This window comes from Epinephelus moara, chromosome 13, assembly GCF_006386435.1.
Source record: "Epinephelus moara isolate mb chromosome 13, YSFRI_EMoa_1.0, whole genome shotgun sequence".
Taxonomy (NCBI): Eukaryota; Metazoa; Chordata; class Actinopteri; order Perciformes; family Serranidae; genus Epinephelus; species Epinephelus moara.
In genome coordinates, this window is record NC_065518.1 from 6232767 (window position 1) to 6246058 (window position 13292).

General features: G+C 40.2%; 1 protein-coding gene across 1 annotated transcript in view; it reads left to right on the plus strand.

Annotated features, from left to right (window-relative positions):
- LOC126400327 (vesicle-fusing ATPase-like) overlaps positions 1-13292 on the plus strand; it is a 42687-nt gene that overhangs the window by 12680 nt on the left and 16715 nt on the right. The window contains exons 5-13 of the mRNA XM_050060966.1: positions 1232-1398; positions 1712-1819; positions 2043-2118; positions 4471-4626; positions 7462-7661; positions 10572-10737; positions 11557-11631; positions 11947-12134; positions 12780-12875. Coding sequence (XP_049916923.1) covers positions 1232-1398; positions 1712-1819; positions 2043-2118; positions 4471-4626; positions 7462-7661; positions 10572-10737; positions 11557-11631; positions 11947-12134; positions 12780-12875 — 1232 coding nt within the window. The remainder of the gene's footprint in view (positions 1-1231; positions 1399-1711; positions 1820-2042; positions 2119-4470; positions 4627-7461; positions 7662-10571; positions 10738-11556; positions 11632-11946; positions 12135-12779; positions 12876-13292) is intronic.

Consider the following 13292-nt stretch of genomic DNA (forward strand, 5'->3'; position numbering starts at 1 on the left):
TAATTTATTGATAATCGTTCTGTACTAGGTTATTAGATACAGTGTACATGAGTGAGATCTAATGTCACACACTTTGGTATACTGTATCCAAAACCATGATCATATGTAAAGCTTCACTAATTAGTATTTTTACAGTAATGATCGATAAAACATGAAACGGGTCGATTGTAGAGGCAAACCCACAAATTATCACACACAGTATCCTCCAGCTCTTTGAAGCGTTTTAGCCTCTTTTAGCTCATTGTTTTTGTTTTGCAACCCTTAAACTCTGCTCTAATCTGCAGTTTAAAACACTTAAGCTCTGAGAAACTACTTGCAGCGCCAAAAGGCAGAAAAACAAAGTTAGTGACGAGCTGGAAAAGAAACAAAATGCTGCATTTTCATTTCATGCTTCGGCTCCACTGAACTTAACTCACTTCTGTTACTAGGTCCTTTCCTCCATTTTGTTTTCCACTGCAGATAGTACCCCTTAGTGTGGGTGGGATTCTCTTAACGACACAGCGTGAAACTGCCGTGACAGAATCTTCAAAACTATACTTGCTTAATCTCTACATCAGCAACCAAACGGAGGAACGTCCACACTTCGTCAATTGTATGGCAGAGTGTGCAGCGCAGTGTTGCCATTTTTTAAAATCTGTGTCAAGTGATAAAAAGGGCAGATTTGTGCAGGATGTCCAGTGTTGCACTAGTGATGATCTCTCTGACCCTGGACCTTGACCGATGTGGTACCAAAAAAAAGGACCAAGTACTGTCCACAACTTTTGCCGATGGAAAACAAAAAATGAATGAGTCGACATTAATAGAGCCGTGTTGTACCATGCAGTGGAAATGCGGCATAACATTTAAATACTTTCTCAGGAGTTGGTGCAGAGCTAACTCCAACTGAATCCTATACTTGCTCTGTGTGTGCTGAGTGTGTACAAAGGCAACTGTTTGCCAAAACAACTTTAAAAGCTGATAATATGTCAGAAGTTGTGCTTTCAGCTCCATCCTCTTCCCCCCAAGTGGCCACAAAGATCAATTAAGGCAGCTTTAATTTTAATTAGACAGCACTGCAAAGGGAGAAAGAAGACATATTCTCATGAGGATGTGCAGGAGAAACAGTGCAATTGGCCAACTTTTTGAGTTGCTAGGCTTCAAGGAGAACTATCAGTCCAATCACAGGTAATCCAGATGTTGCTGTCTGACCTACAACCCTCACCACCTGTCGTTTTTTTTTACTTCTCCATAGTAACAAACTACAAGTTCGACAAGTCCAAACAGTGCATAAGCACCATGACAGTGGAAATTGACTTCCTGCAGAAGAAGAATGTGGACAGCAACCCCTACGACTCGGACAACATGGCCAGCGAGTTCATCCAGCACTTCAACAACCAGGCCTTCAGCATCGGCCAGCAGGTGCTTTTACATGTCAATAATGTGACAGTGTGAACATTCATAAAAACTGGACAAACTCTGAATTTATTTTAAAAGTTAGGGGAATTACTGACATTGCTTTTTAGATAATAAGTTTATAAGAGAATGAACGAAAGAACGAAGAAAGACCAGTGAAATGGAGTGTTTCAATTGTTTTGGTTTTGTTAAATTAAGTCATTTTAACATGTCCTGTCATTGTCCACCCATGTTCCATTTGTTTGGTGTAATTAAAAGGTTTTTTCTGTCCTTATTTCGTGAATCTCACTTTGCTCTCTGTGTGTGTTTTGTTTTCTAGCTGGTGTTTAGTTTCTGTGATAAGTTGTTTGGCCTGCTGATAAAGGATATTGAGGCCATGGACCCCAGCATCCTGAGGGGAGAACGTGGCTCTAACAAGAAACCAAAGGTATCTGGAGAACCATCTGTCACTGCCCCGTGATGTTCATAATGTTCTGTACCATTAAAGGCTTTTATATATATAGCATGGAAATAATTGATTTTAAGGAACACAGTTAATTTAAAGTAGTTGACGTGTTGCAGTTGAATGTTACTTGTTGCGTTGAGTAAAGGTAACAAACCCATTGTACTGTGTCCTGAATCATTTACATCTTTATTGTTTCTCTCCTCAGATTGAGATCGGTTTGTTGCTGGGAAACAGTCAGGTGATTTTTGAGAAGTCAGAGACTTCATCCATGACGCTGGTTGGTGAGTGTCAACAGTACACAAGCACTTCATCTCAAATAATGACAGTATGGATAGTTAGATAGTTTAGATGTAGAATCTTTTGTGGTTTAATCTCCATTTACCAGCCAGTGCAAATGTTAGTTACAATCACGAAAGCTGACGTGATGATGACATATAGTGAGCTCCTAAAATCACTGCAAACCTCACATTCATTTATAAAGAAATAAGTGTTTTTATAGTCACTGTTTTATAGCAATTCTTCATAAATCCACAAGGGGGCACACTTTGCTCAGCTTGCTTTTCCTTCCACATTCACAAATCCAACGGTGCTGATGGCCACCTGATGGTCAGTTCACCCTCATGATGAGGTTAAAATGTAATATATTCTGGTTATATGCATATTGTGATCATTTATTTAGCACATCAGTTAGAAACAAAGCAAAAATGTGTCTGTTTCTATGCGTTACATCATCACACATCTTTTTGTCTACTATCTCTGTATACTGTGTTACACATGTTCTTTTTATACTTAATATGTACTTAAGTTTTGCACATTGTCTGGTCAATATTTAGCACACTCCTGCACAAAACTACAATTAATTAAACTGTGCAGCTCTTTCATTTTAAAACATATATTGTACTTATTTTTCATAGTATTCTTTTTACACTTTATTGTTGTTTTGTTTTGATCCTCTGTTAATATTCCTTGAATTTTTTCTGTGTTTATTGTCATGCATCAAAACACCAAAGCCAATTCCATGTTTGTGAAAACTTACTTTGCAACAGGTTTTGGTACTGTTCACGTTTTAACTGATAACAGGTAAAAGTAGCACGCACATCCCAAAAAACTTAATGCTGGGTGCTGGACCAAAAGGTAAGTATGGAATAAAAGATGAAGTCCGCACACCAGAAGCTGCTCCTTGAACAATTTATTCATGTGTTACGTTTCGGGCCCCTGCGTGAATGTGAATACACCTCCATATATACACACACAACCCCTTAGGGTCCCCTGACACAATCAGGTGATAAACCACAGGTGTGAGAACAATAATAATAATTATCAAACAGAAAAGAAAAATATATATTTCTGATTGATGAGAAACAATCTTTAAATGCAGTACAATGCAACAATGCTAGAATACCACTTTACAAAGATTCTATAAGAAAATCTTTAAGAAAATCTTTAAGAATATGCACAGGTATAAGGCCTGCAGTGCAAATATAAATATAAACAAATCCCACACACTTTAAATATCACATAAAGAGAAACATCAGGTGAAGACCATCATAAATTTATGCGATATCAAAAGGGAAAAAAAATGTTCTGTAGAGGCGTCTCTAATAAATATCAAACACAGCGATATGGCAAGTGCAGACAATATGAGAAACATGGCTCACACAGCAGTAGCATAAAACAATCAAAACCAACATCATACCAGCTACTGAGGGAACAATGTAAACACAAATGACAAGTTCCTAGACCCATAGAAATGAAGCGCACGGACCACACACATCATAAAAAAGGCCTCAAGTCAAAATCAACATTAAGCCCTTTGGGAGCCAAAGTGTCCAGGGTATATATCCAAAAAGCTTCTCTTTTAAGTACGAGAGAGTTAATGTCACCACCACGTGAGGGCTGTTTAACTAGTTCTATACCTATGTATCTGAGAGAGGAGACATTATGCGAGGCTTGTGTGAGGCATTTTAACTGATACCAGTCCCTGGATTTTGGTACAGATACCCAACAGTATATTTTTTCAGTGTTTTGCGCTCTCTGTAATAACAAAAAGGTAATTTCAGATGTAAAAAATAAGTACTAACTACAGCTGCTGGGGGAAAATGAAGGGAGAGTCTGTGGGATTACAGGCCAGAGCGGAGTGTGCTGCTCTTAAGCTCTGTTCAGATTCAGGATGCAAAATGTAGATAAATATATTTACTCAGTGCCTTTTATTGGGCATTAACCCTGTATTTATGTGTGTATTGTCAAAAAAGGAGACCTGAAGTCTAAATTAAAGATTCAGATTTGGTGCAGGCAGATTAAAATGAGGAAAGATAAGTTATTCTATCACTCAGATGCACACTTAGCCACCATTCTGTTCCCAACCCTACTTGGCAATAAACCTGATTCTGATTCTGACTGTGAAAATCTTACCTCATGTTAAAGACAAAGCAGTTGCACCATATTCATTTTATTTCAAACAATCATTTTGGGACTCGGAATAACTCCTGCAACTCTCTGTAAGTCTCACATTAAAAAAAAAACTGCTGTATGCAGACTGTAAGAGCAGATAGAAGTATCCAGTAAATAATCATAAAATGTTTGGCAGTCTTTTTGAACAAAACCTTTTGTTTGTTTTTGTGTGACACCTCCAGGGAAATCCAAGACCCGAGAGTCCCGCCAGTCCATCATCAGCCCAGACTGGAACTTCGAGAAGATGGGTATTGGCGGCCTTGACAAGGAGTTTTCTGACATCTTCCGTCGAGCCTTCGCCTCCCGAGTTTTCCCTCCAGACATAGTAGAACAGATGGGTGAGTTTCCCTCCTTCTCTTTTTATCAAGCCATCTCTTATTTATATGTTTGTGCCTGTTCCTCCACGTTTTGTAGTCTCGCTGAGACTCAGATGATGGTGTCATAAGATTGTGTTGTGAGAAGCAATGCACCAATCCACTTTTTTTTTTTTGGATATCTGCCAATACTGATACCAGAGCTCCTTTTGCATAACATTTGCAGTGTGTTGCAGTTCTGCATTACCTTTAAATTTATTCCAAAGCAATTTATTTGGACTGTAGGTAAAGTAGGCTTCACTTACAAACAGGTGTAAGAGTGCAAATTGTTATGGCAACTCCTGATTAAGTGTTTTCCAGTTTTCATCAGATTGAACAGATTCGTAATACCTGCCAAATTTATAGTCACAGTTTTCTGTTGCTATATTCAGCTTGTGTTTAATCCTTTAATGAATGTTATGGCAAACAGGACTTTGAACAATTCGTTTGAAGAATGTATCATTGCCTGAAACGATGAAACTCAACAAGCAACAATTAGCAGACAAGGTCCTTCTGTGGCTCCTCGACCATGACTAAAGACCTTGGCATCCTCTGACAGTGATCCCTGCACACACTCATTAATAGATCTTTGACAGCTTTCAGATTACTACAATGATTCACTCTGCAAAGGCCATCAGGTAGTCTCCTTTGTGACTCACACAGAAACCCTCCCCTCCCACACACAATCACTCACATCAGGCCTAATCCTCGCTCCCAGACCCAGAAGTCTTGTGAAAACCTGTTGTAAAGACCTCTGAGCCTGGCAAACACACATTACTTAAATCTGGTACATATACGCACAGCACTGAGGGCCTGTGGCAGCGTCCAGCAGTGTGTGAGCTGACCTTTAGCCGGGTGTTTGTGTGCAGGAGTCGGCCTTTGGCTGCGGCCAGCTGGCTGCTGTAATGAGATGGCATGCCCTGATAGAGCATCCAGCTAAAGGTAAAGCTGTAATTGGCAGGCGTGGGGAGCGGGGGGAGCAGGTGCTGACAGAGAGGTGGTGTGTGCCCCGTGTGTGCACATTTTGTGTGTGCGGTGGAGCAAAAGTTTGAAAATTTCACCTTGTGTCTCCTTTGCTCCCGGAGAGGTGAAGCAGACAGACAGAAGCTTCAGCGCTTTCTCTCCCAAACACAACACAACCACATAACTTTCCCCCCACATCGCTGGAGAAGCTTTCCCTTCTTCCCTCCACCCCCACCTGTCATCCTGGCTGCTTTTCCTTCAGCAGGCCCAAATGGCAGCTCAGATGGTTATCTGGGGCCTCTCAATTAGTCTGGGCTAAATGTCATTAAGCAGGTGCAAAAGGCCACTAAAGGACCTACACTGTAAACTTGGTTGAGTGGAGAGCTCGCAGACTCCACACTTGATCTTTATGGAGAAGGAATAAAACAAAGGAAATCAGTGGAGCTGCAGTGAGAGGCTGGAAAACTGTTCAAATGATTCTGCCTCAATCTTCTATCGCCACATTTGTAATTAACTCATGGCTGAACAAATTTGAGACATTTGTACTTTTCTTGAGGATTTCCATGTCATGCAACTTTGTATTTCTGCTCCACTACAATTACTTTTTAGTTTACAGTTTTTCATCTCCTTTTTGTCGCGTGAAAACCACCTGTGCGCTCCAGCACCCATGCTACCATACTGTGAAGTACACCAGAAAAAGATTTAGTATGTCTCAATACATAGTATGTCAAATGCAGTATGCCAAAAATGCGTCTGTTTGATTTCCAAGGTAACGGATATAAAAGCAAATGGGTCAAAGTTTGGGGCGTGATGTCACAAAGCTGAAAAGAGGGCTGTTCATTATTATTAATCCAAAAACATCAGACAGAATAGTAAAACACTGACAGGTAATATTTTACTGCACTATGAGTACTTTTACTTTTCATATTTAAAGCTTATTCTGCTGATAATACTGACTGTTACTTAGGTAAACTTAGTACTTTTACCTGTAATAAAGTATTTTCATGGTCTGGTATTAGTACTATTACTGCAGTAAAGGATCTGAATACTTCTTCCACCACTGATGGTTGGGAGAGTTTGGACACTAGAATCTCCCGATGCAAAAACTGTTCATAATCACAAACATTCTGAGGCAATAAATTCATGGTTAATTTATGCAAGAGAACATTTTATTATGAGCACACACTTTATCAAAGCAACACAATACTGACTCAAAGCCAGTTAATGATTGCACAGAACGAACCCTTAAAGAACTGAGTTCACTGGAGGAATAATTTATCCAAGAAGTCACTGAACCATCTTTTAATGAAGTAAATTAGCCTGCGTGATATTGGTTTTAGAAATATAGCATCTCCCTTTGCTTTATGGGTCACCACTGTACCTTCTCACGCTCATTATTTTATAACTACTGCCAATAATAAACCAGTGGGCGGAGGAAAAGGGAACAAGAGCCTACACTTGTAAGAGATGAGTCCTGCTGCTTGATGAACGTATTTGAAACACTGGATTAAAAGTCATCTAACAAAGATATGTGGTCCTATTTAAACGATCTATAGCGCTTGGTCTGAAGTGTATGGCGCAAGAACATTTAGGGCGTATCTAACTTCACTTTAACAAGTTAAACGGTGCATTATCTGGGCATTAGACATTTGCTACTTGAACAACGTGGGCACTGGCCGTGAAAATGACCACAGCATCAGTCTGAAACTGGCAATATCAGTTGCGCCGCGCTGTGCCCCATTTTGCCAGGTGTAAGATACGGCCCATGAGCTTTAGAACTAGTAGAAACATTTGCTATGTATGAGTTCCTGTGCTCAGTTTAACTTCCTCTCTCCCCGGTTGTGCGTCTGTCTCCAGGCTGTAAGCATGTGAAGGGCATCCTGCTGTTCGGACCCCCAGGCTGCGGTAAAACCCTGATGGCACGACAGATTGGCAAGATGCTCAAGGCCCGCGAGCCAAAGATCGTCAACGGCCCCGAGATTCTCAACAAGTACGTGGGAGAGTCTGAGGCCAACATCAGGAAGCTGTTTGCAGACGCAGAGGACGAACAGAAGAGGGTGAGGAGAGGACACATTTCAATATAGATACTCACGTGCACAAGAGGGTTTCTCAAACGCTCCTACTTTTATCATAGCACATTAAATATTGCATGACTGAGCTTTCAGGAGGTGAAGAATTTAAAGGGATAGTTTGGAGTTTTTGAAGTAGGGTTGTATGAGGTACTAATTCATAGTCAGTGTATTACCTACAGTAGATGGTGGTTGGCACACCTCCAGTTTGGAGAAGCAGGCTAGAGCACAGAACCTGCTGGTCTGCCGCCGCCTCGATCACTTCTTTTGTGTTATTGTGTGACTTGAGTGACTCCAAACTAACCCTCTGAGGCAAGACAAGACAGCTTGATTTGTATTGCACATTTCATACACCAGAGCAATTCAATGTGCTTTGCAGGGTAATAAAAATGCAGCAAAGATTTGTAATTTGAAAATTGCCAAAGTATAGGCAAGTGATGCAAGAGATACAAAATTTAAAAAGTTATCCACACAGAAATAATTAATGGGTTGAATACGCAGTGTGAAATAAAAACAGTCGGGGCTCGTCTAATATCATCTAGGAGGTTGTTTCAAGTCTGTGTTGAATGATAACAAAATGCTGCTTCAACTTGTTTTGGGAAAACCAGGAGGCCAGCCCCAAATGTCTGAAGGGTTCTAAGAGGTTCATATGTCACAAGAATATCAGGAATATGTTTGGGCCGAGAGCCACAAAGTGATTTGTAGATTTTAAAACGTCAAATTCACACAATAACACAAACAAACTAACGGATCGAGGCAGCAGCAGACCAGCAGCTCTCAGGTTCAGCTATGTTGAATTCTTCTTTTTCTCAATGGAGTCTGGCTTTTAAGAGAGCGAAATAATGGTTTTGATTTCCTTTCGAAAATTGTTGTCTAACGGCAAGGCAAAGAGGTGACAACTTCCTAAATATGGCCTACACCTAAACTGATTTTTTGAGGCAGCTAAACTGGGGTGTACTGACCACCATCTACTGTAGGTAATACACAGACTATGGATAAGCACCTCATACACTTCCCGCCCTTCAAAAAATTAACTCTTCCTTTAAAGCGCAGCTAAACCCACATAGCAAAAAATGAAAACACCACATCTTGCTGTTGATAAATGAGTCTGTTTTATTATAACTCCCAGAGGTATTACCTGTGGTGGTTGCTGAACTTACTATCTACACATCAGATAAAAAGGCTCCTCTTGTGGATCAGTATTCTCCCATTATCCCCACAAAACACAGATTTCATCTATCCAAACAGAAAAAAAACTAATTTCTCCAGGAGTGGAGAGATCTGCCCTTTAGCCAGACATAGCTGTAATAACTTTGGTAAAGTTCTGGTGTGTGTCTGTGTGTGTGTTTGTAGAGGGCGTCGGGGGGTGGGGGGTGAAGGGGGTAGTTATGTATTGAAACTCAGCAGTGATGGTTGGTTTGGATGGTGAGACAGTGAGCTGCGTCGAGCCTCACTCTTCACCACCTAATGAGGGGCTGGGCTGTCTTTGACCTCCTAATAGACCTCCCTATAAACACACACACACACACACACACACACACACACACACACACACACACCATGCAGTGTGTAATAAGCACAGCTCCACACCTGTTTTAAATGCTACGGCCTAGACTGACAGGTCTGTAGATGGAGGGATAACCCCCCACCCTGCTGCTGTCTCACTTCTTCCATCTGTCTCTCTGCTGAGGGTCAGAGCTGACTTCAGGTCAGGATGAAAGTACAATGTCGGCTGTGTGTTTGTCGTCTTTATGTCTCAAAAAGAACCTGATACAGAAAAATATAAACATGATTATACAGGAGTGATATTCACATAACTCAAAATTAATTTATTTATTGCAGTTTTATAACTTTAAAAATGTATCTGTCATGTCTCTAATTATTTAAGTATTAGCTGCCAAATTGTCTCATTTAAAAAAAAGATGTATTCCATAATACTTTCCTCTGGGACACTGAAATCTTCTCAAAACTTCCTTTAAGGATGCAAAATATAGATTTTTATTTATTTTTATTTTTTTCAGAGAATAATTTTGATTTTAATTTAATTTTAATTTTAAAAATTTATTTTTATTTTTTATTTTTATTTTTTTATTTATTCATTTTGACAATTATTTATAAACCATTTGATACAGCTAATAGAAAAAGAAATGGAAATATTTTTAATTTTATTTTTCTCTTATTTACTTATTTATTTATTTACTTTGACAAAATATATATAAACCATATAGATACAGCTAATAAAAAAGAAGTATTTTTATTTTTATCCTCCTTTTATTTATTTATTTATGACAAATTGCATAAGCTATACAGATACAGCTAAAAAATAAATTAAAATATTTTTTCCTCTTTTTTATTTATTTATGTATTTTGACAAATTTTATACACACTATATAGATACAGCTAATAAAAAAGAAATAGAAATATTTTTATATTTTTCTCCTTGTTTTTTTTAGACAAATTATACATAAACGCTATAGTTACAACTAATAAAATGGAAAAAACAGAGGACAAAATTGTGACTATGATTGTATTAGCTGCTGAAACTGAAAAACAACCTAAATGAAAAACAAAAAAAGAAAAAACAGGCTAATTATATGTTAAAACCTCGAAAAACATTTAAAAATCCTTTAATTTGATGCCCAAATAAGTTAGGGAAATACTGGAAGAACACATAAACTGGATGTTTAAGCAAAGACTTTAAAATAGATTTAGATTTTGTGTTTTTAAGTAATAAGTTGCACACTCCCCTGCAAAATCACCTTGTGATGAACATTGTGTAAGACAAGAACACATCATCACTGTTGTAAGCAGGAAGTAAAAGACAAGACAGCACTTACAGTTCACATATTATTCTTTTGTCCTATATTTATTTTTCCTCCTCATCTCTCTGCTGCACAGCTCGGTGCGAACAGCGGCCTTCACATCATCATATTTGATGAGATTGACGCCATCTGTAAACAGCGTGGGAGCATGGCTGGCAGCACGGGAGTCCATGACACTGTCGTCAACCAGTTGCTGTCCAAGATAGACGGCGTGGAGCAGCTCAACAACATCCTGGTCATAGGTGCTCACACACAAATAAACACACACTTGTCTCCCTTCTCTTCCACAAAGTAGCTACATCCACAGGTTTTTGTTGTAAGACGCATAACATTTGCTACGTTCACACCTACAATCCACACTACTCCAGTGTTTCCGAACCTTTAAAAGGAGACTTTTGAAGACGCTGCTGACCATGTTTTAGTTTGAAACCTTTTGGGCCACTTTTTAATATGGACAGGCAGAAACAGAGACTTTCAAGTTTTCTTTCCGATTGGTTCTTATCAGTCACGATGTGTCCAGCCAAAATATACACCTAGACATTATGGCGCTGGGTAGTACTCCTTTCCTGTTGCCGTGGGTTTGCCAGAGATGGATAATGCTCCTGGTACTGCTCTAGTATGTCGCTATATTTGCTTTGCAACAACTCCCAGTCTGTTTTACTCCACCATGACCACCTTATACTCATGTTTTACTTCCAGTAGCAGTTCCACCTCGTCATCGCTCCAATAAATCTCTGGTCTTGCTCTTCTCCACCTCCGTAGTATTTTCTGTACCTAAGCAACCAACCACAGAGTAGACAGTCTTCTTCCTGTTCACTCCAGCATGCGCATGCCCAATGTACATGAATGATCATTTGATACGTGTTTTCAGGCATGTTAGTACGGACAGAGATGTTTCTGAAATCATGTGTACGGAGACCATTTTCATTCTATAGTGAAAATGTATTAGTGTGGATGTGGCCAACCTCACAGGCTCTCCCGTGTCATCCCGGAACATCTGCGCTCTGACTTATCTGCCTCATTAATCCTCTCCACTATCTGTCCATCTGTCCCTCCCTCAGGTATGACCAACAGGCCTGACCTGATAGATGAGGCCTTGTTGAGGCCAGGAAGACTGGAGGTGAAGATGGAGATCGGTAAGAAGTGAAGAACGCACTGATAAGGTTTCTCACACAGTTTATCTCAGTAGACTGGAAAGGAATTAAAACTGTATAACTGACAGCACAGAATCAATGAATGTTTAATAGTAATTCCTCCAAGTGATCTGGAAAAGTGACCCTTTATTCAGTCTATAATAACTACATTTAAATCATAAAAAGGATAAGTAAATCTCAAAGCTCAGTTCACTGCTCTCTGCTGTGAATGTAGGACTTGATCTGTGTCAGAAACAGCAGCCAGAAGCAGGACACTTCTTTTTTTCTGAAGCTTTAAGTCCTCCTCTCTCCTCCCAGGGTTACCGGATGAAAAGGGCCGCATTCAGATCCTCAACATCCACACGGCAAAGATGCGTCAGCACGACCTGCTGTCCACTGACGTAGACATTAAGGAGCTGGCAGTGGAGACTAAGAACTACAGTGGTGCCGAGCTGGAGGGCCTGGTCAGGGCCGCACAGTCCACTGCCATGAACAGACATATCAAGGTGAGAGTCCTCTAGAGACATACTCTGTATTTATTTATGTGTCCATGTAGTCTGTCTCACTGGAAGAACATGTTGTGTTGCTTAGTTTAAGGTGCAGGCCACACACCTGGCAGGCACTGATACACTGCCGTATATATTGCCAGTTAAAGTAGCCACTCAGGCAAGAAGGGACTGGGCAAAGAACCCAGATGTGTGTGTCAGAGTGTGTGCCCTCACTTAAGTGTTTTATCAGGTGCGTAGGCTCAAATCTACACAGCTCAGCGGGACACACTGATAAGGTGAAGTTCTCATCTGTTAAGTGTTCTGCCCCCAGACACACACACACACACGGAGCAGCAGATATTAGAGGGTGATGATAAATGACAGACAAGGGCTTTACACATGTCTGATGGCTGTGACGTTTCTCTTCACTCCTCTGAACACTTATTCTTCCCTCCTCCTCCTCCTCCTCCTCCTCCTCCTCTCGCTCTGACCTTTCTGCTCTGAGGGAGTACATTGTCTCCTGACACATCCTGCAGTCTAAATGTGTAATACTTCATGTAGTGCGTTTCATTAGTGGGGGGGGGGGCATGAAGTTCACCCAGGTATGAACGAAGCTCATTATCTGCTGTCGCTCAACTTGTGTGATGTTTGTGTTTGTTGTAGGCCAGTAACACAGTGGAGGTAAACATCGAGACGGCAGAGAAGCTGCAGGTCTCCAGACTGGACTTCATGGCTTCACTGAATAACGACATCAAACCTGTAAGTTACATCACTCTCTCTGTGTCTCTTCCTGTATCTGTGTCAAATACATTTTAATAAAAAATTAAGTAGAATACATGAAATTAATTTGACATTCACAGCCTTTAAAGTCCAAATACAGAAAAGTTCAAAATGAGAAATCCACTATCATCCCCTTCTTCCTCCCGTCCACCATTTTAAGACAAGTCAGTGTACGTTTAAAAAATAAAAACAACCATAAATGAACCGTTAGTATTATTTGGGTTAGTTGTGAGAGGCTCAAATAAAGACCCACGCCATCAGCTTTGTGCTGGTGAGGGCAGCCTCAGGGAACTCCTATCTGGTTAAGGGATGTTGACCACACAAACAACTTGTTCGTTTGTGTCCCCTTCGTCAGGGCCAAACAAGAGCACTTGGTTTGCAAACCACTTTAAAAAA